The sequence below is a fragment of the Buteo buteo genome, chromosome 16 (genome assembly GCF_964188355.1).
Source record: "Buteo buteo chromosome 16, bButBut1.hap1.1, whole genome shotgun sequence".
Taxonomy (NCBI): domain Eukaryota; kingdom Metazoa; phylum Chordata; class Aves; order Accipitriformes; family Accipitridae; genus Buteo; species Buteo buteo.
The window spans coordinates 22,374,308-22,400,842 of record NC_134186.1 but is presented as its reverse complement, the minus strand read 5'-3'; the positions used below and the strand labels follow the sequence as shown (position 1 = coordinate 22,400,842).

Below are 26,535 nucleotides of genomic sequence, written 5' to 3'. Positions count from 1 at the left end.
ATGACACACTCCTACGTGACCATGGTAATGCACTTGCAAAACTGCATGCATTTACAGAACACATTAATGAAGTTTTCTTTAGAGACATCCTTTTCAAATTTAAGATTACACACACTGTTTACAGTGTAGATGGTCACCAGAATGGAATTTAACTATCTTAGCCATTTGAAAAATATTGCCATATCTTGGACATTTAACAAGGTTTCCACAGATTTTATACAGGTCAAAGGGAGGGAAAGTGCTTCTAAGATACTTTTAAAGTAATGCTTTCATTCCACTTAGAATGGAAACTGCCTTTCTGACACCTAAAGCCACCAAGTTCTTGATCTGCTTTTCTTCAGGTAGAGAATCCTTTAAGTGATGAACAACTTCTCAAACAGGCTTATGTACTCTTTCCACTCCATGCACATGGCCTCAGCTTCTTCCAGCTACTTTGAATGTTTTTGGTGTGTGAATCAGCCATGGGCCCTTGACTGCAAGAACTACAGAATACAGTACTGAGAGGTAAAGGCAAAGCATGCTGAAATCTCATGACTCAGTTTGTGGATTTGGGGAAATTATTCTGGCACCTGAGGGAGTTGTTACACAATTCTGTGAATTTTTTCAGGATGCTTTGAGGAGCACATGGAACAAAGGGCCTCAAATTTCAGGTAAGTACCATTCTTCTGAAATTCATTTTAAAAAAATTTAAATCCAGAACTTCCTATCCTGCTTGCTCTAATAGCAACATTTTCTCTAAGGTCATCACCAGATGAAAACCAAGTTTTGTTTACCTTTCAGTCTACTCAGACAAGATAAATTTTGTTTTGGGAAGATGTTTGGTTTGTAATGTAAAGTGCTCATTGAAAGATGTTTATGTTTTCTCTGTATGTAAGGTTTTCCAGAGGCTTTGGTGGTGTCATAAGATGTATTTCATGATATGCTCATATAAGAGTAGGCTGTTTAAATCACTATGCAAGACCCTGTAACTACAGTAAAAGCTGCAAAAAAGCAATGCTAGCCACAGTGCAGCAAGGCTTGCGTTCTGATAATGCTAGCTCCACATTAAACACTTATTCTGTGTGTGACTTGGCAAAAGGTTCTTCCCCAAAATTACAACTAAACTCCATTATTTTCTTGTTTTTTTCCACAGGAGAGAAAAGAGTAGGCTGATAGAAGCAAATACATCTTTAGATAGCGTATATCCTTTGACTAAAGTCTAACTTGTCAGTTACAAAGGAAGCATGGAACATTCTTGAACTTTATATTTTCACACTGAATCAAAGATAGTTAAAAAAGATAAATCCTAAACAAACTAGATGCAGTTTTAGTTTGAATGTGAACTTGCATATGATATATGTGATTTTTTAATATATATATAAACCACAGAAAATCTGTAGATAATGTACAGAAATGATAACTATCGCTGGATAAAAACCACTACAGATTAATGAAAATATCTGAGCAAATCCTGAACTGCCCAAGAAAGGGTACACAGTTCTGACAGATCCCTTAGTACAGATGGTGGGAGTAAAACATATCCACATGATAATCACATCCTTACCAAAATTGAAAACGTATGTGAAAGTCATGGTGGTCCTGCAAAAATATAAACTCATAAACGATTTCTTGATTTGGTGTCATCATTCATTTCTTTCATTTGAGAAATCAGTTTTAGTAGGCCATACAAAGATTGATGGCTTTTTCATAAAAGGATATTTTATGAAATAGTGAAATGTAGCATATTTCTACCTGATAAATGCAGAGACCTGTAAACTTTGAACCCACATTGGCCTTTGTTGCTCATGACCCTGTTTAAGTGATTTATTTTCTTTTAACAACTATAGTCTGCAGGAGGTAGAATATACTGTGTAGATCTTTAATTCTGTTGAAAATTGAACAGTTTAAACAGAATGGCTGACATTAGAAGACCTATTACTGAAGAGTCATATTATCTTCATTTCAGTATCCCTTTTAGGAGCAATATTTATGGTTGGAGAAAATACATAATTTATAAAAACAGCCTAGTAGGCTGCTGCAGAGCAATAGAGGAGTTGGCATCCTTGGCCCCACATCAGGGTGTCTAGTGGACTGCATGAAAGCCAGAGGCTCTGGAAACCTGGCATGTGTAAAGGTATAAAATCAGGAAACTTGCCTGTTGTCTAGAGGAACATCTTGAGGGAATTGAACACTCCCCACCCTTGTGAAACATTTGGATTTCAAAGATTTAGCAAATTCCAATGAAATAATACTCTGCTAGAATTTTTCTGCCAGGCTCTCGATACAATGGCAGCTTTATCTTTGACTTAAATTAATTTAGTTTCTTTTTTGCCCTCCCTTCACTGCTTTTTATTTATATTTTGTTAATGTGCAACAAAGTGAAATAGCATCATAAGCATACTTCCTACTCCTTGGTTTGAATGTCACCATGGAAGTTAAGCAGATCAGTCCTCTTCCACGTATACAGAGAAGCCATCTCAGATCCAAAACATTTTCCGTACAGAGAGTCCAACTTTGTTTCACAACAGTGGGGACTCATGTCAAGTAGTTTCCCCAGTAGCACACCACACTACTGCTCTAATAATCTTCACTGGATGACTGGCCTACAAAATCTTAGCAGGCTTTAATATGTATCTCTGCATTATCACATAGTGCCCAAGGCTCCCATCTTATAAAATTAAATGGATATGATCAGAGAAACAAGTAATGCTTTTTTAATTCTGTTTTGAAGTTGCTCATTCATGAAACAAGCTTCTTAGGTTAAGCAAATTCTGTGTTTGTGAAACATCTCATGAATATATGGTGCTGTAATAAAAATAATAAATGTTTAAAGCCCCCCTACTTTTCTTTACTCTTCATTATTAGAAATAAATCTTATGAAGCAGATAAAAGTATTACGATTAATCCCTCCTGAATGGAGACAGTATGTACTATTCTTTTCAATACAAGAGAAACTGGCTTTGACTAGAGTGGCAACAACTGGCAAACTGATTTTATAGTTTTGATTTATTGAATATTAGGAAATAGACTTTTTTAATAACAGCTCCATTTAAGTATTCATTAAAATGGAATTAGTACAAGCAGGGCCAGATTCTGATATCCATATTCTTGTCAGACAGCATTTTATTACAGAAAAGTCTCACTGACATCAGTGGGATTACTTGTAAAAGACCATTCAGTATGAGTGAGAACACAGAGCTAGATCCTAACAGGGTATAGAGGACTACAGAGGTCTTAGGTACTTCTCCCCGATCCCAAAAGTGCCCCCCACACTCTTCAGCAATGGCTGGAGCAGTATGTAATTGCCTGCTCGAGGCACCTTGTCTAGACTGGTCTGCATCAACTCCTGGATCTTACCAACACAAATATGTGAGTCACCTTGTCCCTGCTCCAGGTATATGGGACGTGAAATATACATCTTCATCCTCACAAAGGAAATAATTCCCAAAGGTTGATTATTTTGCTTTAGACCTTATGCTAAAGACAGCTGTCTTCATAGTTCTTTCAGTTTGAGCAAGTTTGACCTCAAGAATGCATAGCACATGTTGCCGTAGAAAAGAACTATGAAGATGAATTTTGATTTATAAGAAAAATCATTCAGAAGAAAAAAAAATAAGGGGCTATAGTAATGGATCTTATTAGAAGATCAAGGCTGTATACTCTGTTTCTCTAAATTGCACAGCAGAAGAGAAGACCATCTTGTGTTTTTGTTTTGTACACTCCTGATTTAAATATACATATAAAGAAATTCCAGTAAACTCTTGTGATGGTGACGGGTACAGAGAACTGGCTTAGTTAGAAATACTATTGATAGTTAGAAAAAGCATATTGATTTTTCCATAAATAACCCAAAATGTCTCTCAAACTCCGAGTTCTAGCACCTGTACTATCTTTCTTTATTCAGTAATCTCTATAATGAGCAGGTAAGGAGGTGGAGAAATCTGACCTTTATACATAAAGCAATGATGTATAAGCAAATGGTGAATATCCTAATTTATCTTTCATTCAAAATTATTTGGCAGCTGATTTCGGAAAATAATCTTTAGTATATATGCTGTACTTTTATATTTTCATTACAGACACAGGTCATACGTGCAACATACTTCTACTCCTTGATTGGGTGAACATAGTTAGAATCCAGTCCTGACAGCAAATACTTCACAGGCTGTTCAGTGTACATACAGCCTTTCTTCCTCTAAAAGGCTGGTGTTTCTGCAGAATTCCTTAGCAGAAAACTCATTTGCCAATAGAAAACTGAATACGGTCAAAGCCAATTTGTTTAATACTTCTTTAAAATCTCAAAAAAATGGTCTATTTTTGTTTCTAAGTGTAATTAGTAAACAGACTACTTACTATTGTTTAACTTTGGTTTAAAAACCAGCCAACACTAGTTTCTACTGTATAGTTCTTGAAGGTCAGACTTGAAAGCTTAAACTTCAGGTTCTCCTGAGATAAAGGCACTGTGCTTTGCAAAGTTATGCTACTATCCCTGGTTATAATCTTCACTGACTTCAGAAATAATTACTTTCCTTAAACAAAAAGGAAGTCTGATTCTAATTTGCTATCTAGATCTACATTCTTATATTCTTTTTATAGATTTTTGAACAAGTTATCACTGGAATCTTCCTTCACTCAAACATAAGTGAAAGTTTTATCTTACTTCAGATATCACAAAAATAATTTATGACTAAGGAAACAAAACCTTTTGTCTCACAATATATTTCTTTGCGACAGCTGTGGTATTTCACTGAAAGCACAAAAGCTGTGATGGCCTGGACTGCAATCAACCATTTTTAATAGGAAATTTTTACAGACTTTTAATAAGATCTCCTAACATAATTTATGGGGAGAGGTTTTGAAGTGAAGAGGCATTGTTTGGCAAAGTGTTCTTCCTCTAATCTCAGGAAATTTAAATAATCGAGTGCTCATTTCCTCTAAACTTAGGATTTCTCCTAAAAAAATGGTTAAGAAAAACACCTGCTACACTAGCAGCAAAATAAGTGTATCTAGAGTCCAAACAACCTATATTTCTAAAGGCTTTTCAAAGGCAAAATGCTCCATGTCAGAACTCAATATTATTAATAATAATGCAATATTGAATTTTGTTTCTTAAACTCAGAATATTTAATAAATATTTTGAATGAAGATAGCATGCTGGTCAGGATAACTGCAGGTACTTTTTTTAAACTGATACAGTTGGGGGAATTGAAATAAGTGGGCAAATGTGGAGAATTTACAGTTTATAAGAAAACCAGATAAGCACCCAAAGTTACTATACTTACTGAAGTTATCCAGAGTTCCTCCGACTGCAGAACTTGGCTGGAAGAACTAGGGAAAAACCAGAAACATAAGTAGGAAGCATATTTCTATACATTTATAAAGCTAATCAAAGCTCCTGAATATGAAACAGGTTTTGTTTGGCTGATTAGGATTTTGGATTAATTTCTGAATTATTTTTTACCCTTGCTGAGTAACTCATTGTCTGTAATTCTGACTTGAAGTAATAGCTGACCTAAATGTGTTCCCCCAGTCTAGGTTTGTTAGAGCATCTCTCCCAAAGGAGGAAAAAAGAGAGGAAAAACCTTTAAAGGAAGGACTCGGGAACAGCTCAGGTGGTCACACTACCCGGGATTCGTCCAGGTCACTGTGTGCCAAAGACCTCAAGAGGGCACTCAGCACAAAACGTACCGCATTACAGGAATGAAAAAGGGTCTACAATTGCCATTGGCCAGTTTTCACAGAAGGCAGTTATCCTTACCCGGTTTTCCAGAGAGCCACCTCAGCTTTCATCTCATCACTACAGATGGAGAACTGTAAAAAAAAAAAAAAAATTAATTCTGAAGAGGAAAAATTATGCCATCACAGAGTCTGTACTTGTTTTCTGTATTGAAGAAGATCTGTTTCATCAATGCTTTTAACAAAAGAGGATCAGTTTCTAGAGTCAACCCTAACCTCTTTATTTTCAAAAGCTGTCTGTTGATTTCAAAGAGCTGTTGCCTCCATAAAGACTACTTTTTAAGATGTGTCACCTGAAGAACTTTGTTTTCTTCAGTCACTACGTTCCAAGCATGCAGGACAGAATATCAGTTCTTTAGACTCCATCTCCCCCCTCGCCTATCCCCCTTCTGGCTTGCCTACAGAAACAAACCAAACCAAACCAAACCAGTTTACAGTGGGTACCAGCCAAAATTCACCTTTTCCCTTCAGCAGCCAAGACTTACTTGGATGTTTCTTTCTCCATGTGTATACAAATACACACACATACACACATTAGCCAGTTCTGAAATTGTAGTGACCTCCTTTGGGTCCCTGCTCTGGCCTGTCCCTGAGGCACTGCTCCCACCCGACCCTGCAGACCTGCCTGCTCCAGGGCACTGGCTGGCTGAGGCTGCCCAGCCCTGGTGCACCCGTCCTGGCGGCCTCCCCAGGGACCTCTGGCTCCCTCGGCAGAGCTTCAATCCCATCAGTGCCCCGTTTCTGAACTGGCTTCACAAACTGCAGACAGGACTGCAAACAATTGCCTCGTTTCCGCAGAAATGTCATTATTTGAACAAAACTGAAACCCATTCTTTCACTGCATCCTCTTTACATTGGTAGTTTCACAAAACACGTACTGCCCCCTTTATATTCAAAGTGGACTTCCTGATGCACAAGTTCAAATCCCAGCTATCATCTATCATCTTAATTCTTCTGGGACAAATAAAGTATTATGCAACATACCATATGTGGATATTTCAGCAGAGCTCTTTAGAGTCATGTCCTGTCTACCCAGTGTGATCAATGGTTATTTTATTTTTTTATATTTGGAATACTACATGACAAACCTCCATCTGGGTGCACTACCTAAACAAAAAAAAAGACACAAGAGGTTGGGAGTCAATTCCCTATGTGACTTGGGCCACTGACACCCTGGGGTATCTGAGACATCTTCAGAGGAATCTCACACACAGCATGGGATCTATAGAAGACTCATGGCAGCTTGTAGCCATGCGTGATATCCCAGAATGCAAACTGGCACTAGGCACGTACTTCAGCACCTGAAATGTCTCCTGAAGATCTGTGCAAATCAAATGTATGATGTATCTCTATTCTCCGAGGGTGCTGGGTGTCATGTTACCTTTATTCTCACAGGACTGTATTAAGCAGTACTAGATGAAAGTCATCTGCACTTTAAAAATGCTTAAACGCTCATTCTCTGAAAATCAGATCCCATTCCAGATTAGGCACACAAAGGAGAGACCTATCGCTGTACCTATCTGTAACTTCCAGAATGCTGACCTATGGAATATAAAATACTTCTAAGGCTATCAGTCAGACAGTATTAAAATATTCTGCTTAAAAACACTTCTAGTAAAGACAATTCATCACTTAAAGTAGGGATATTATTTCAAAAATACTGCCCAAACTAGAATAAATTAATTAGCCAGGATTTGGATGAAAAATTAAGAGCTGAACCATTATCCAAAAGTAATACAAGCATCCAGATGATCAAAACTAATTTGAGCCATGAACTTTATTAAAGGCAATGTGGGCCTTTATCAGGTTCATTGCGCTCAGTGCTGTGAAACTTGGAAGCAGGTGCTACCCCTGCTCTGGTTATTAGTCTCAATAACTAAGTCTAGTTGTTACTTGGTGAGGTTTGTAGATGAAAAAAAAGAAAAAAAAAGAAAAAAAGGTTTGTGTACAGCAGTCTTACTAACTTAGGAAATTTAGGTAAGTGTTTAAAAGACACTTTAATCTCTGCAAACTATGGTGGGTATAATGATGATAAGGTGATGTGACTAATAATTAATTCAACCTTTATTGATAAAAAGTTGAAACTGCCAGTGCTTTCAGTATCTTCTACATATTTTATATAAAACCATTAATAGAAACATTTCCCAAAACGTTTGGTGATCCAAAACACAAACAGGCTGTGGACAGAATCACACTATGTGTGTTAGTTGTGATACAAATGTGTAAAACTCAAGAGTATAGAGACAAGAGATGCAAAGGCTGTTCTGGGAAGCTCACAATATTCCTCCAAACCTCAGATTGTGACTTTGATTCCTGCAAAGTGCCCAGTAATTCCACAGCAGAATTAAGTTTTTTTCAGCTTTTGCAGAAAGGGTGGAACTCCCACTCCCCAGTCAGTGAAGCTGAATTCATCAAGGTTTGTTTTACTGAGCAATGAAAAATTTTCATAGGGCATGTCCAGGACGAAAAAAAAAAAAAGCATCTGCTATTTTTTAAGCACAGCAACTATTTGGAGTGCCATCCTTTAGTCTATACATCCCTTGAGTTCATTATCAATTGCTAGTTCTTCCTAGTTACCTTCCAATATATTGGCAAACCTCTCTGAAAACTCCAAGGTTGCCATTAATATTCAATGAGTCTCCAAAGTTTGTGTAAATGATTTCTAAATACAAACCACCGAGAACACCAAATATCGCTGTTAAGGACCCTTTTTATTTGTGTTTCCATATTTATTGCTAAAATCTCATTTGTAAAATTTGGGCTGAGTGTTTCACCGACAACAGAGCAACAGCTCTTTTTGCTAAACAGTGTCAACGCTAGGAAGGCATTCAATGGTATGATCAATAAATCAATATAACTTTTTTTCATACTGTAGATTATTTATTTAAACTCCTGAAGCATAAAACACTACCTCCAGTCCCAGTGAACTATATCTCATTTAGTTATTTTACATCAAGGACAAGACTTTACAAAACACTGTACCATCAAGATGATTCACACATTCTAACGTAAACAATACGAAACACAGCACTGCAGTACCAGCCTCAACTTTCTCATTAGCAGAATAATCATCTCAGCTCTCTTTTCCTGGCACTTCAAAACTCCTTTGCGGGTTGTCGGACTGTATTTCTCCAAAGAAATATTTATCTTGAATTAGTCAACGACTTTTAGAGTAATAAAAAGCTCTTAATTACTTTCTAGTCAGTACTGTTATGTAGCATAAAAAGGCCATCCACGAAGCCTTCTCTCAAACCCCTTCAGCTCTTACTAAATAAGTCTTTAGAAGACATTTAACCCAAATAGTTGTGAACTTGTCTAAGTGTTTTCTAAATTTCTGTATCCAGTGAACACTTAGCATAAGCCCCAGGGAAATAAAAGTTTGCGTGTGGTTTTCTTTTTTCCTCTACTTCTTTTTCTCAGCTTTCATTTTAGCCTTTGAAACATGGGGAAAGCCAAGCTATGTTCCTGTTGGTCTGCCAGAGCTGTTGAATAGGCAATTTCTTAACACTTCAGCTGAAAAAACGTGCACTATGTCGGTAACACCGAGTCATGGTTTGTTACTTTCAGTTGGATTACGAGCTAAGGTGTTAAAACAAACTAAGCAGCGGGTTACTAGCCATCTGGTTAGGAGCTTTTGTCCTTTCTCTGGCCACGTTTCACTCCCGACATACCTACATTAAGTCTATTATTTAAACTCTTCCAGGAGAAAGGACTAGGCAAGAACTTACACTTTTGGGGGTGGGGGGTGGTGGTGGTGTAGGAAACACTCCTTTTAGACGGAAAGAGAGAAAAAAATGATCTTTGTTTCCACACGGTAGCAGTCCTGCCGACACCGACGGCATACAGGCAACAGCGCACCCGGGAGTACCTGCCTAAGGGCGGCCAGCTACTCCCATCTCCCTCGCAGGGACGAGCGCTGAGGCGACCCGCCCGGCGGCAGCCGGCACGGCCCGCTGCCGCCGAGGCACGGCCCGCTGCCGCCCGCCAGACTGTGAGGTAGAATCCGGGTCCGGGCTGCCCTGAAGTCGCCCGGCCGCGGCGGGGGCACCTCCGCCCCGCAGCAGAACTCGGCCGGCGAGGGCCCGAGGGGAACCGCTCGGGGACCGGGGCGACAGCGGGCCAGGCGGAGGCTGGCGGCGATCCGCGCCCTTGCTGAGGGGCCGCGGCCGCAGCCGCCGGTCGCCGTTGACGGCTCGCGCCTCGCCCCGCCTCACCTCACCTCACCGCCACCGGCGCGCGGCGGGCAGGGCGGAGCGCGAGGCCCCGCCCCGGCCCGCCCCGCCCCCCAGCAGCGGGGAAGCGGAAGCGGGCGGCGCGCGGCACCGGAAGCCGCTCTGCCTTTCCGGTGCGGGCGGCGTGCTCGGTCCGGCCAGCGGCAACCTCCGCCGCCATGAGCGTCCCGGCTTTTATCGACATCACGGAGGAGGATCAGGTCAGCGGCCGGGGCTCGGCAGGGGAGCGGGTCGCGGGGGTGTCGGCGGCAGAGCGAGGGGGCCGGGTCCCGGCCCTCGGGGGTCGGTCCCGCCGTGGGGAAGCAGGGCCGGGCCGGGCTGCGGCGGCCTGCGGGGCGGGGGGCCCCGTCCCGTCCCGTCGCTGTCAGTCAGTCAGTCAGTCAGCCCGGTCGCCTTGACGGGGGCGCGCGTCCCTGTGCTGGCCAAGGCCGCTGCTCGCCGCGGAGCCCGCGTAGCTCGTCCTCAACTGCTGTGGGCTGTGTCCTGGAGAGATGTGACAGGAAAAGCGGCCGGAGAGATAAGTCTGCTCGCAGATTCCTCTTCAAAGTTCTTCACCTCCCTAGTGCTTTGTTTTCATTTTTCTTCTGCAGTGCTTTTTTTTTTTTTTTTTTAGCACAGGAAAACCCGTTCAGATACGGGCTGGAGCATTGCATATGCATCTTGGTTTTGCAGGGTTCTCGAATCTGCGGGCATGGGAACTGTGAATTTTGTCTTTGAGCTACTTCTTTGTTTTGTCTTTGAATTCTAGGGTTTCCCGGTGTCTTTTAAGTGGTGTGTATATGCACAGTTGGAAATCTACAAGACATGCATACACAACTACTGGCCTTCAGTCCAGTTTTCGCTTGCCATAATGTCTAGTAAATCGCCATCGAGTAGTTAGTCTGAAACATCTTCAGTACAGTAAGGGGTCCGAGATCATTTAGCTGTGTCTGATGGTACCGTAATGATTTGATGTAAATGACGCCTGGTGTCACAGTAGCATCCCGGTCAGAGTTCCCCTGTGCCAAAAGTTGTATGGCCTCATGCAGATTGTTTCTGAAGGGTTATGGTTCTGCTGCTGAAACTGTGGAGTGTGACATTAATGAATAGGCCTGTCGCTGGGGGAAAGATATTTTCTTAGTGTAGGCTTAAATGCTAATAAGGTAAGGCAGGTTGTAGCATTATGTTGGGAACTGTCTTTAACTTGTGTGAAGACTGTAAGTTCTGTCTCCTCTAAAGTGGTTTTGTTTATACCCTTTTTCTTTTCTAGTGAAGAAGCAACTAAATGGTTTTATTGTTTTGCCTGAAGTTTTCAAAGGGAGTAAAAGATAATAAAAATTCCTAAGAAAGCATCTTTGTCGCAAAAACTTACTAGGCCTGCTTTCCTCTAACCTGTTCCAAGTGACACGTTCATACTGTGAGAAAGTTCAACAGTTGTGTCATCTATTCAGTTCCAGGGAAACCAGCCATAGCACGTGCAGCATCTTACGCTGAGTCGGTATTTGGGTTGTACGTTGAAGTGGAGGAGTGTTGTAGGATACAGGGTGGTAGGGAGAAGTGAGAGGAAGTGTGAGCGAGCAGTGGGGGCAGAGGAGTGGTTGCAGAACAAAATTCTGTAAGAAATTTAATTACTTTGACTTTGCTGTTCACAAAACAACTTTTGTTTGTGTATGTTGTCTTTTTTTTTAAGGCTGCAGAACTTCGAGCTTACCTGAAATCGAAAGGAGCAGAAATCTCTGAAGAAAACGCTGAAGGTGGACTTCATGTGGACTTGGCACAGATTATTGAAGTTTGTGACGTGTGCCTGAAAGAGGATGACAAAGGTTTGCATCTTTAAGTCTTGTTGCTTTTGCTAAACATATCACCATCACTGCTTTCAAACAATAACAGCTGGCAGAATTTAGAGGTATGTTGCATGGCTTGCATGCTTGCATGTTAACACATGCATCTTTATAAAACTGGAAGTGCTTATTTCCATCATTGCCATGTAAAATTTGCATGTACTCTACCCCTCCCTTCTCCAAACATCCAGCGCCCTTTGAAGAAGTCAGAAATTGAGCTAGACTGCACTTGTTATGAAGGCATAGTAAATTGTATGTAAAATAGGTTTTCAATCTGAAAAAAAGGTATGATAAAAATAAGACTTATTGTCAGTTACTGGCTGTGGTGGCGCAGATCAAGAAAAAGAAAAGTGACAACAAAAATTAGGACTAGACATCTGTAAGTAGAAGTTTTAAGGCCTAAACATTATTTGACTATTATTGTCTGAAAACACTAGGATTTTCAGTAGTCAGTAACTCTTTTCGAGTTAGGGCTGTAGATCCTTAGAAAGTGCACTAATATGTTTTAATGCCACTGATAATGCTGCCATAGCCTTAAATGATCTTTCTGTGCCTGTTGTGCTCTGTACTAATATACAAATTCCATTTAGAACTTTTACATGTAAAAAATCAATTGCTAATATGAATAGTATATGTTGTTTGAAAGAATGCATGGTTCATCTAAGAAAGAGTACTTAAGATTATTTCATGTTGCCTTTTACTGTAGGCAAATGAGTATGAAATCCTGGAGAAGCTTATTGCTCTGCTGTTTGATGTTCAGATGTCATTTCGGGGAATAAATAGTATTTTCCATATGTAATGAATTTTGTTCTTGCCCTTTGCCTAACTCGTATTTGGGGAGACTGTGAAAAGAAAACACAAAACCTGTCTGGTCCTGTTTGGAAAGGATGGAACACCATGCTTAAAACAGGAGCTGGGGAAGCTTTTGAATAGACTTTGTTCTTGCGGGTATTTTCCCTGTGGTCTGGGTATCCCTTGTGCTCCTGGTGAAATGTTTTACTGTACTTGAGCACTTAGTGTTAGTATTCTCACTATAGAACTGTGGAGCGGTTTTCTGGATGTGCAGGAGGAAGCCACTGGGTTTTTTAAGGCCAAAACCTGAAGTTCCTCTGACTTCCCTTATGTGTCAACAGAGAATTCAGAGCAAGCATGATACCAAATACCAAATTCTGTTTTGACCTTAGAGGGGTAATTCTTGCTTTACATGAGATGTGTTGGTGAAAGACCACATGAGCCAAATCTCTGGTACATTCTGATGAATATCCAGATTGGTTACCTTGGCATTTTCTCTCTTTCACAGTTCTTGCTGGTGCTAAATAATCATTCATAGCAGAAGTAACTCTCCAGCATGAAATAGCTAGTGATGATTGCTGCTTGCAGTTTTAAACAGCTGCATGTTTTGTTTTGTGCAGATGTTGAGAGTGTGATGAACAGTGTAGTCTCTTTGCTTCTTATCCTGGAACCTGACAAACAAGAAGCATTGATTGAAAGCCTGTGTGAGAAGTTAGTAAAATTTCGGGAAGGAGAGCGCCCATCTCTTAGGCTTCAGCTGTAAGTATTATACTGAGGAAAGTGAGACAGTGGTACCTTGCAAAGTCATTATCTTGTATGTCTTTAAATCCAAGTGTGGGGTGTCTGTCAAGATATGTCTCTCTGATGCAGGAAGCAGTCTTTTTTTTACCTCCTTTTTCCCTGTCATAAAATAGAAGTACCAATATACTTTCTTTGCTTGGGTATTACAAAATTAAATTTAAAATGCATAGTTTTCAGCTCCTCTGCTGAAAATGGTTACAAAACTGGAAGCTGTTAAAATCCATCATGGACATAAGGTGCCACCGGGTGCTTTGGGTGTACTAGCGCACATCTTAATAGAGACATTTATATGCACTCCAGTAATGTTTTTTGAAACCTCTTCAACTCAGTTGTTTGTTGTTTGTGGTTTAGACTGAGCAATCTCTTCCATGGTATGGATAAGAACACTCCTGTGAGATACACAGTGTACTGCAGCCTTCTTAAAGTGGCCTCGTCATGTGGTGCCATCCAGTACATTCCAACTGAACTAGATCAGGTAATTAATGTGGTGCTTGAAGTTATGGCCTTTGTATTAACTGTGTTGCATCTCACTAAATACTAGTCAGAGTTGATACAGAATGTCTCTTATAAATTGCCAGAGCCTAGTGAAATAAGAAATGCAGAATACAGAATTTCTTATCTTTTAAAGGTCTGTCCACTGAATCTAAATCAAGTTGCCATTTATTTTCCATTTCTGATGCTGAACGTAGTTAGATGTGTCTGTTTCATTCCTGTGATAGTAATGAAAGTGAGAAGCTTTGATCAGGAGTGAGGCATCAAGTTCTTGTCACTTGCTCTGGAATCAAGGGTGCATTAGAATCACTCATCCTTATTTAGGAAGTAACATGGAGAGCACAGACTTTTGGCTTCTTGTGGGAAAACTTCCAGGTTCTGCATGGGGAGCCTGAGAGAGGACCCAAAGGAGAAATCTCTGCAAGACCTTTTCGATCCTTTTCTGCTTGAGAGAAAATGAGAAGTACTTTCAGTTTTATTTTAGTCTTTTCTCCAATGCTTCTTTTTCACTTGTTTTCTACCTAGGTTCGAAAATGGATTTCTGACTGGAATCTTGGTACAGAGAAAAAGCATACTCTTCTGAGACTGCTGTACGATGTCCTGGTAGACTGCAAGAAAAGGTATAAAAGACAAGTAATAGATTCTAGATAACTGTATTTTAAGTTGAAGTATTATAAGTGATCTGTAGGGAAAGTATTTCTCGCAACACTTTTAAAATTAATCTGTACTGATAATTCAATCCAAATATACCTGGGTCTTTTTCTTTTTATGTTTTTAAGCACTCTTATGTTAAACTAGTGTTTCCAAGAATATTAAAGTTAGTAGTGAATTAGCTGCAAATCACAGACTCCTGAAATAAAACTATTGCTTTCTATAAGTATTAATCTTTGAGCATTGCAGCATTATGCCAAGTTTATTATTTAATTACACTTTTGACATTTTAGTGCATGGTAGTGCTATCTCTTACTTAATGATGTTGGGAGGCTTATCAATCACAGTTAACAGAATCAGTCTTTTTATGTAAACATTACCTTTAGGACAGAGCTTTCCACTAGTCATGGAAATTAATGTCCACAGAATACCTGCTTGGCCACTTTAAATTATTATCCTGGATCATAAGAAGCATCTTTGATCTAACAAACTTGGCAGACCAGTGTCTTCTGGCATGTAAAGTAATCCTGTGTGTATCGAGTCTGTAAATTAATGTAAGTCTTAACTGAGAGCTGTCATCAGTTTATCTTCCAGATGTGTTACGATGTATTGACTGCATTGGCCAGGGCTATAGAGATGGGCTGGTATCAGAAGTAGTTTCAGCAGGTAGTTCCACAACAGTTTCAGCTGGTCTCAACTGTCCCTGCTGTAGTTTGGGATGTGTGTGGGGGGTGTGTGTGTTGCTTCCCCCCGCCTTTCCCTTTCCCTTTGTTTTCTGAGTTAGTTTTCTAAGGTTTTGTTTTTGGTTTTTTTTTTAATTTTCATAGTGAGGCAGCATCAGGACCTTTACACTGGTAGCAGAACTGCACTTGCGTTTTCTACATTTGCATAACCTTGTACTGCTGCAGAAGGAAGCAATTCTGTCCTGTACCCCCCATTCCTGTTCTGTCCCCTCCAGCTACCAGCACCTGTGTGTGTTTGTACATTTGTGTAACTGCAGGGTGGTTTGGACTGGGGAGGTGACCTTGCCAGGGTTTAAAAAAGGCAAGTGTGGAGCTGTCATAGGAGGAGGAGAGTTTCTTCTGGCAGGAGAGTTAGCTTTTTCTGGCCTGGAAATGCTGTGTCAACATAGCAGGATCATTTTTAACTAACCTCAACTTAGGGATGATTAATCCTTATGGAGTAGTTACACCGTGAGCTGCATCATTATTGGGAATTCCTATTCCTGTTACTAACACTAAAATGCTTTTGCGTTGATAGTACTGTATGACAGATTTGAGATGGTCAAAATAATTTCAGAACTGTTAATCAGAGATCTTACACATTGCTTAGTGCTTACTTTGTTTCAGAAGTATTACACTGATACTCTGCAATGCCCCTACTTTTTTAAACACTTCTCATCCTATTGATTTACTGAGAGGTTTTAACTAGCTTAATTCCCATACTAACTATTTTTAGCTAGTCTTGTTATCAAATCTGTGGATTAGACTTCTAATTTTTGTTTCCAGTGGTACCAGTAACCTTGCTACCAAATGGTTTTTGCTTACTAATAATAGGTAATATTTGCAAGTTAGGCATTAAAAACTTTCACAAACCCTGTAATGTATTACTCCTGCACTCAGTGTCCTTACCATCTGTTGCAGCAAGCTTTGCACTGAATGGAGCAATTTTTCAGAGCACTTGCACTTCTCTCCAGAAAAGAAAACAAGAATTGACCTTAGCACCTTTGACCTGGTTCACTCTCCTGGATCAGTGGGCAGTATTTGCGATAGTATGGGAAACTCACAGCAGCATTCCAGCTTTAGCACTCAGGAATGTTGCTCTATCTAGCAGTATGGGGAGTGGGAACTGAAAATTAAGTAATAAAAATAATACCTCAGTTACGGTGTTGATTTGTAATCAAGGGAAAAGAATAATTGTTGAAAAAATTTGAGTTTAATTTTTTTGTTTTGGTTCGTTTTATGTTTTAACTTCACTCAATGTGGCAGAAGAGGTGGTTTTCCATAGCTAATAGACTTTTCCCCAATGGATAAGTTAGTAGTGAACAGATTGGTAGCTCATGAGAAGTAGATCATGTAGATGTTATGTGTGGTGTTCCTTTCCTGCAGTGATAAGTGAAAACTTGTTCTATCAAATCTTTTCCAGTCACTTTCTGGTTGAAGTTTCTTCTTTCTGATGATCAAAATCATCTTGATCTCTCCGAAGAGGGATTTTTATCTTTCCCATGATCAACTGAAGAAAAATTGGTGGTGGTGGCTGGAAAACAGATGGCTGGTGTGGCTTGTTTCTGAGATCTGTATTTGGTAGCTGAACTTTGCAAGAGATTAGTTACTTTCTCTGCTGCTTATGCTCCGTGCCATAAAGGTTCTGCAGTAGAGTTTTGAGCCTCAGCTGCTTTAGTCTTCAGCATTTTCCTAGCTGTGTTGGTATGAAACTGCAAGGTAATGCAACCTGTTTTCTTTTCCAGTTATAGATGGGAGTTTTACAAGCATGCACGGCTTGCATGCAGCCAGAGAGTTGAGTTCTGCTGAGAGGCCCTGCCAGGCACTAGCCTGATGCAGCTTACAGCTGGTCTCTGCTGTTGACCTGGCAGGATTCAGAGTGGGATTAGTCCTGCCCAAGTTTACATTCAAACAGGTCTGGCAAGTCTGGTTATTCATACCTGTAGCAAAAAGCTCAGCATGTCAGGCATCTGCAAAATAATTGTTTCATTTAATTTTAATTCCATTTAATATCATGTAATGTAGAGGGACTCGATTCCAACATCTGAATACTCTGTATTTTTTTTCTTCCTTTTATCTACCATCACTCTTCAGTTCTCACTGGCTTTTTGTCAAGTTACGCATCTAGACTGGCAAGTGGAGCCAAGAGTACTTGGGCAAGCTGTCTTGCTAGAAAAAATGTTCACATTTGCATCTTAGGTGAGATATACATGTAGCAATGAGCTCTGGTAAAATAGTGATCTGTATTACTGCTTTAAACATTCCAATTTATGGTAGTAATCTGACGCTGAATAGAATGAATAAGATTAAAAGGCCTGCCATATTTGCTGAGGCTTACAAGAATTTAGCACAGAAAGTTTGGGAGTATTTGTCTTGTAGCATTCTGATGTTTCCTAGAAATACAAGTGAAAGATTCCACTCCTTCCCCACTTCAAAAAAAAAAAAAAAGGTGGGGGATTGCAAATACTATTTGAAATTAGTTAAATGCATAGTTTTCAATTTTTGCTCCTCAGGGAAGGGGGAGGAGAGGAAAGGGTCCAGAAATCTGTACCACAGTGCTGAAGTGTATAAGATCAGCTACTGAAAGCTTATATTAAATAAGGAGTCTTGTATTGTTAGGTTGAATAGCACATCAGCTGAGCCTCTTTCTTTGAATGTCTACATAGTATCAGTCTGTATGAAACTGGTTCTTTGTTTTCACTAGAACATCTAGTGTTGATAAGATTTCACCAGTGCAAAAATCAGTCTGTCATAGACTGATTTACATGCAAATGGTTCTGTCATATATAAAGCTGTCTAAATTAATTTTATTTCACTGATACAGAGCTATCAGTTCCTCTACACACCGATATCAGTTGCCATGAGAAAACATAAGCTGACCTTTTTAATGCTGGGTCTTAAAACATATGTTTCATTCAAGTTTACATCCCTGAAGACAGTTCTGGAATAATGGCTGGGACCTATACAAAATTCCCCTGCCTTGGGCACAAACTGTCTTCACTCAGTATACATCCAGATGATAAATAGTATTCCTTGTTTCCCATGATGTCTTAATATTTGTACTGCATATCCATGAGATCTGGTAAATTCTCTATGAGCACAAAACCTCACTCTGTAAAAAAGTTGTCAAATAGTAGTATTGTGAGATTTAAAATAAATACCCATATAAAGATAGTGTAATTGTACTAGAAAGCCAATTCAGACCTGTGCTGCTATATGGGTTAAACCTGTATCACAGCACAGTATGTACTGGGAGTGTTGTGTTGGTTTGTTCCTTCCCTCTGCAATTTATGCCATTAACTTAAGTAATTAAAAAGTGAATTGAAACTTTATTCTTGCAGAGTTTTTTCTTTTAAGGAAAGTTTTGTAGGCCTATTAGACCACATGGGGAAATGTGTTGTGTCTGAAGAGCTTAGCTTTACACTGTAGCTCACTGTACTCTGGAGAGCAGCATCCAGCCTTCCTCCTGTCCACTGAGGAAGTACCTTTTAGTAGAGTAGTTGCCAGTCCATGTATGTGCATGGGAGACTTCTGCAAAGCACACGCGCACATCACTGAGTTTTGGTTGTGCTCTCACTGTTGAGTTTTGGTCGTATCTACATCCACACCTTATCTTGTCAAAGGAAGTAGTAAGATGGCATGAGCAAAATCTATTCTCTGTATAGAAGGACTGTCACAGCCTTCTATTTTGATAGTTAACAAGAATTCCAGGAGAAATAGGAAATAGTTTTTTGTGTGTATACACACAGCATATTCAATGTGTATATTTTTTTGCTGAAAATTTTGTAAAAAGCATCAGCAGTTGCTGGCCTCACTAGTGGTAAGAAGTGTTACGTGAACACAAATCAAAATCTGTTAAAATGACAGGGTAATGGTCTCAGAGCTGGTTTGCAGTAACTGATGAGCTGTTGTTTACAAAATAATCTGGGTAGACAAGGCTGTAGGTTTACTTAATTTTCTTAGAATGAATTGTTTTTCTAAAAGTTGTCTGTCAAAGCAATGTTGCAAGCTGCTTGCTTCACAGCAGCCTAAGCCAGTCTAATTGCTGGCTGCTTAACTTCGTCAGTAAAATGAGCAGCTCTCACTCTGAATACTTGAAGAGAGAATCTGTGACAGAAGAAGAGGCAGCTGTTACACAGTCATTTTCCTGACCATAAATATTCTTTAAGATATGCCATTTTACATTTGAAATAAACTTTGCAGTGCTACTTATTCTGCAATGATTAAATCCAGATGTGCATAAGAGGAGCATTCTAGTGAACCATATAAAGCTGTTCCTAGCTCAGAAAGCTTTTTCCATAACCAGTAGGTAATTTATCAATTTAAGAGAATGAAATGAAGGGTGAAGATAAACATTTTGTAGAACAAGAATTGAAAGAATACATCTAGTTAATTTGTTCTCTCCACTAGAATTAAAATGGATCATCTACATCTTTTTCAAGTGTAATTTAATTTGACCTATAACATCATAATGGAATTACTTAAATATTTGAGTGTCTTGTTTGAACTATCTTTTTCAGCAATCCTGAGGTAACTTTATTTTTCTTCTGTAGTGACACTGCAGCAAAAGTAATGGTGGAACTCCTGGGAAGTTACACAGAGGACAATGCTTCTCAGGCTAGAGTTGATGCTCACAGGTAATACTGACGTCCCAGTTTCCTTAAAAGTAGCTTTTTCTCAATTGCTAAATTACGTTGATCACCTTACTATTAAGAGTATCGAATGGCCTGGCAGGCAAGGGCCCTGACACAGCCTCTTTTCTATAGCATGGCTGACTTGATCGAGAATTTATCTGTCCAATCTACAGTAGGTTTGGTTGTTTCTAGGCAGTCAGGTTTACTGCATTGTGCGAGTGCACAGGTGTGTTTCTGGTCATGGCTGAGAGATCAGTCAGCCTGGGGTAAGGACTTCGTTTACATCAACTGTGCAATCAAACTTTGAATTGGCATCCTTTATTTCAGATTTTTTACTTACTGATTGTTTGATTCTCTAACTAAGAGTGTTCTTTTCAAATAGCACTTTGTGTTGAAAAGAAATTCTTGCTCTCTTTTCTGTGAGCAAGTACTAAGGATGTGAACTGCACAGAAATAAACTTACTTGTTGGACAAGCTGGGAGTGAGTTGATTCTTAACAGTGTATTCTCCCCACTGGCCAAAATGAGTAAAAGCTTGTATTTTGACATTCTACCTATCATGATTCTTCTTAGGAATTAGATTTTTAATAAGTTGTGTAGTTCTGCCAGGTGTGTACAGCCAGTAGTTCTCAAGGGAGTTGTTTATACTTGAGCATGGAGGAAAATCAAGATGACTCATTTTGAAAATTAAAGTGTCTGCATAAATGAAAACTTCATTGACCATCCTACAGCAATCTGAGGGTTTTTACATCTGAGAGAACACGTCTGCCTAGGGTTTATCATATTGCTGCGTCTATGCAGACCGTAGGTACTTCTGGGTGTATGTTATGTGGCAGCATCGTGGTCTAGGCCATCGGAGCGAGTGTAGCACTGTCTTCTCACGTGCCGCTGAACAAAAGCTTTCACCTAGAGTTCTAGAAACACTTTAGGTCTTTTTATAGTCCGGAGCTGCAACTGATGAATCATAGGCCTTGCCGTATTTGGTATTGGGGGTTTTCTCTGTTTTGTGTCACGTATTCAAGGATAATTAATCTTCCTAAACAACTTTATTCTGTGAAATTTTAGGAGAACAGTAAAAATACCTCTAGGAATGAAGGCGGGGCTGAAAATAAATGCAGAGATGGAAACAGTAGGGTGATCTGTAGTCTTACCACCTGGCAACTATCGTTTGTGATGCTGGGAAAATTACTTAATGTTTTCTGTTCCTTATTTTTTCCGTCTGTAAAACGAAGATTAAAATTGGAATGTGACATGTTTTACGTTTAGGAATAGTTGAAAACCCTTGGTTGTTTCCTAGCAAGCAAGGATTGAGTTGCACTTACTTATAAAAATGTGTATTGCTGTAAAAATAAGCATTTTTCTTTTCTAATTAGATGTATTGTGCGAGCATTGAAGGATCCAAATACCTTTCTCTTTGATCATCTTCTTGCCTTAAAACCAGTCAAATTTTTGGAAGGAGAACTTATTCATGATGTAAGTAACTTTGTTTTTAGCAAGATGGTTTGATATCTGTAGAGTGCCTTGTTCTTTTAGTGTCTTCAAATTTACTAGAATAGTTATCTATGTCAGTAATATTGAGCTGCAATGTACTATTTCTTTTAATGCTTTTAGAATTAAAAAATTAAAATACTACATGTGAAGTGTTTCCCTTCAGAAGTTTCAGAAACTCGGTTACAAATCCTGCCCTCACATGAGCTCTGTAGCAAAACTGCCTTTCAAGTCTGAGGAAAAGGAAATAACCGCAGTACAGATTGCTCTCAGCTATTGACAGAAGACAGAATTTTAGCTCTTAACAGTTTATTTTTCTGTTCAGTACCAATAGTTCTCTCCCCCCCCCCCTCCAGTCTACAGGGAGGGAAACATAGATAATATTTAAACTGTTCTTGTATTTCTTTTCCATCTTCTAGCTTTTGACAATTTTTGTGAGTGCTAAACTAGCATCCTATGTCAAGTTTTATCAGAACAACAAAGACTTCATTGACTCCCTTGGTAAGTTTTCAGATCATTACATTTCTGGCTATTTACATGGCTTAAGATACGGAAGCTGCAAAGTGTTTCAGTTTGATCCCATATATTGAAGCCAAGGAAATGTAATAGGAATTTTTAAGAATGGTTTAGAGTTTGTAGACTCTAACCTCTACTAGATCATAAATGGACCATCTAACTATGGTTTGTTCTACTAGGACAAGCTGTTTTATGTTTGGAAGTGAACTGTGTTTTTCCCCACTTCTTTTCAGTTAAACCTTTTGGGAGGGGAGCTTTAATGCGTTGATACTTCTAGGCTAGGCCAGAGATTACAATTTTATTAAGCCAGCAGCTTGTATAAATACCTTACAATATTTTTTTTTATGATAAATAACTTTATAACAGCAAATAATTCTTCTGAACAGTAAGATAAAACATGCAAATAGTGTGTGTGTGTGTGTGTCTGCATGTGCTGATGCATTAGACCTAGCAAGCCACAGTCTGTCCCAGTTAATTTGTTTCATCACATGAAGCAATGTGATGGAATGTTAATGTCAGCACCCTCTTTATTTACACACTGTGGAAAAAAGGAGTAGTAATTAACACTTTGACACTCCCCCGTTGATGTGTAATTGACTGTTTCAAAGGAGCACTGGTTCATAAGCTATTGCATGCATTAAAATTACGTTTTTTATATTCCAGCTTTTTAGGACAGGGGTCAGTGACAATGCAGAGATTGCTCAATGATGCAGATTTTTTTATTACTGCATTAAGGTTTTGACATATTGGTAATGAATAAATGTTTCCATAAAAATCAATTTTTATTTTTTTTATAACTTTGATTTTGAAATGACACTTCAATACTGGCTGAATGCATTTGAGGAAAGGCATAGTTTTGCTAAAACAGAGTTTAGTGCAGCCTTTCAACACATGCATTATTTTGCTTAATGGAGTGTGGTATAATTCTGAGAATAATTACCCTCAAAGGTTTAAAATGCTGGTACTTTGGGTATTAAAATGATGGAAATATCAATGTAATTTTTTGTGGATAAAATTAGCAGCAAGTTTTTGGTAGCTTGTAAATCTGTATATAGGATAAGCATACCTTTTGTCATATGTATTTGAACATCAGTTGTGTAGACATCTTAGGCTTTTCTTTCATAGGGGAAAGTGCTTTTTGTATTCTAATTATTTTTATGTATTGAAATAGTTTATCTGTTAGGTATTTGTCCACAGAAGTATTTGCTGTAAATGCTTTTATGCTGTTGTTTGAATAAATTTATGGAAGATTAGTTAACACATATACGTAGTATCAATTGTATAATATACAATAGTCACAATTTCTTTGCCTCCTTGTATCTGTGTTTACCTCTGTGAACATACAGTGTGTGCATTTTCAGTATATCTAGGATTCACATAATCTTAGCAAAATCCTTAAATATGTTTCGAAAGACAGCCTTCAAGTTATCTTGATTTCTCACCTGCTTCACGGTGTACTCAGAAAATTCTGAATGTCTTTGAGCAGTGGACAAGGTAGAGATTCTGAGGCAGTGCAGACTGGAATGCTAGGAACCTGGTCTGAGCATTTCAGCCATGCATTTGAAAAACAAGGGCAGTTTGGTACAGAAAACAATACTATTATTAGATGAGGCATTAAAAATTCTTCAGAACACCTGTGATCTGTTCCCCAAAATAAACAGATTTTTAACTATGCTTTAAAGTTTTTTTGTGTTTGTTTTCTTTTTTTTAATAACTTGCCAAGATATTGTGCTTTAAAATAAAGGATATTAATAATAGGATTTCAGTGACAGTAGAGCATCAGCTTTAGTTCCAACCCTTCCTGGATAAGGACCAATTAAAACTAATCTATGAAGCTGTGCAGTGAAGGCTTCTACAGGTGGCATCAGTTTGTTACAATTTGTTGTTTTATTAATGCTGACAACTTAGGCCAGCAGTAGCATTATCTGTGTCAACTGAATCGCCCTAACATGTCCACATTTAATCTGGTATTATCAGCAGTCTTTTTCAGAAAGTTAATCAGCATCTCATTTGCATTTGTTAATTAGGGTTAATGTGTGCTAATTGATTTTTTGATGCTTGTAGAGTTCCATTAAACCCAGTTAGGTATAGTTGCTGGTGCTCCTCATTCGTGTGAATTATGGTGATCACATTTTTGTTGAATCAGTGCCAAATAGGGAACCTGCATCATAATTATAGCTAATTAACACAACATGGTGTGCTGCACTAATGTGCTTTCCTATTAGTGTATGGATGTTATAAATTCCAAACTTAAATATTTACTGAAGCAGTGTGACTGTTTATAATGTCATTCCAAAACAAAATGACTGACATTCATTTTAAAGAAGCTTCCACTGAATCTTAGTTGGTACCTCACACAACTCAGATTAAGAAATGCCTTGGTTCATCTGAATGTCTTAACTTTGTTGACCTAGCCTTTTTTTTTCAGGAAAATGGTCTCTGATTTAGACATGCAAGCCCTTGGCTCAATTCCTTGTGTTGCCATTCATATGATCATGTAAAAGATCTAACCTAACTTTTAATATCTGTTCCTCTCTTGTTGAAGAACACTTTTTTGCCACGCTAGATGCTGTAAGCATACATGTGACTCATGATGCTTTTTTTCTGTGGTACAAACAGTTAATTCAGCGCCAAAACACGTTCTCCTGGCACAAAAATGTTATGTTGCTAAACCATTACTGAGAGAGGTTTATTTTCAAGCAACTACATGAGAATGAGCGGTGAGGCTGTAAGAAGGTTTTGACATTACCAGTCGTGTATTTTCCATTTGTTGTTGTATTGCTGTTCTTCCAGATGATGCAGCTGAAAAATTAATTTGCACCCTCACCACCTAAAATTCTGTTAAGATGATGTTTTCACTGTTTCAAAAAAGTCTCTGTGCTTCACTTTTGTAGATATTTATTACCTTTTACTGAGAACAACTGAGTCTTGATGAATTCACAACTAAACTAGCTATTTTAGCAAAACACAAGGAAGATGCATGAATTAATGTTTTACCTCAAAAAAATGTTGATAAGGACAGGTGGAGTATTTTCTTGGTGTGAAATAAATTTTAAATTATTGGAAGTATATATAGTAAAAACATGAAAAAATTAATTAGTGAATTATAATTCATATCCATAAACTATCAACGCTTTTACACAGGCTTGTTGCATGAACACAATATGGCAAAAATGAGGCTACTTACTTTCATGGGAATGGCTGTAGAGAATAAAGAAATATCATTTGACACAATGCAACAAGAACTTCAGATTGGAGCTGATGATGTAGAAGCATTTGTTATTGATGGTAAGAACTGCTGTACCATACTTTACACAATGCTAATGAATAATACCTTTTAGTCTTCTATGCTAATGTTAAATATTCAGAAAAATATCCATTTTTAATTTCTGTGTTTGTTACAAGCTCTAGCTGCAAAACTTCATGCTTAAAGACGTGCCTAACTTGTCTTTTGAACAGTGTTTTTCTTTTCAGTGACAGCGACTGTATTTCATGTAATTCTTCATAGAACTAATACATAGTTTGCAGGTTTAATTTGTCATCTGGTTTTGTTTGCCGTCATTAAAACAGGATGTGTTTGTAGGGGAGAGAAGTTCATAAAAATTGTACAGGATATTGCTTTAATAGGTTGGCACCAAACAATAGGATTCAGGCATGACCTTCATCTTGTTACATCATTTTGCTTTTCTGCTTACTAGACTGTTAAAACCAACAGCAAAACAATATTAAGTGAACTGCTGTGTTTTTATGTTTTTATTGATCTAATTTTGAACATTTTTTATGCAGTTTAATACCTTTGCTCTATCTTGAAAATATTGCTCAAAACAGCATTACTTTTTTGCAGCTGTAAAGACAAAGATGGTATACTGCAAAATAGATCAGACACAGAGGAAAGTAGTTGTCAGGTAAGACTTAATTCTTCATAGCATTTTGCAGAACTTAGTGTGTTCTAATTATTTCACTTACATGTGTAGAATATTTTAACTAGAAGCAAGGTATTGTTCCTATCAGTTGCTGGTAGTTAAATAGTTGCTATTTATCATAATTTTATTAAAGCTCACACTGAATGTGATTAGCTTATTTAATGAAAGAGTCCTATTTTCCAGCACATTTCATTTAATGACCTGATAGTGACAAGAATACTAATGACTGTTGTTGCTTTAAATATTTGGGAAGGCTACAGAATTCTCTTAACTGGTAAAGTGCAGCCCTTTATATAGAGAAAATAAAAATTTCCCTATTCAGTTGTGAGACTAAAGTAATGCTATGAAAGAATTAATAGGTGAGTATGACATCTAGTAATCATCTTCTGATTTTGTTTTACTTCTCTAGTCACAGCACACATCGGACTTTTGGAAAGCAGCAATGGCAGCAATTGTATGACACTCTGAACACCTGGAAACAAAATTTGAATCAAGTGAAAAACAGTCTACTCAGTCTCTCAGACACCTAAAAAAATGTAACGTCACTATAGATGAAATTTATTAAAAACTTTGACAATTTGTGAATGTTTCCAAAATGTATGCAATTGGTTTAAAGAAGCTAAATATTCTAAATTGCAACACACACAAAAAAGCAATAAAACTAACATGGGAAAATATCTTCTGTTGATTTTCTTACATAATTGGCAACAAAAAACAGTAGCAATATTGGTTATGCTTCTTTTGTTCTTG

At 38.4% G+C, this 26,535-nt stretch overlaps 1 protein-coding gene across 1 annotated transcript; it reads left to right on the top strand.

Moving 5' to 3' along the window:
• The first annotated feature begins 10,010 nt into the window (after window positions 1-10,010).
• On the top strand, window positions 10,011-26,462 carry EIF3M (eukaryotic translation initiation factor 3 subunit M). The gene is made up of 11 exons (XM_075048198.1): window positions 10,011-10,147; window positions 11,617-11,749; window positions 13,180-13,318; window positions 13,712-13,835; window positions 14,378-14,472; window positions 19,779-19,862; window positions 21,232-21,331; window positions 21,766-21,847; window positions 25,007-25,150; window positions 25,707-25,767; window positions 26,195-26,462. Exons 1-11 carry the CDS (start codon window positions 10,106-10,108, stop codon window positions 26,313-26,315), a joined length of 1,125 nt encoding a protein of 374 aa, XP_074904299.1. The 5' UTR covers window positions 10,011-10,105; the 3' UTR covers window positions 26,316-26,462.
• The last annotated feature ends 73 nt before the right edge of the window (window positions 26,463-26,535 follow it).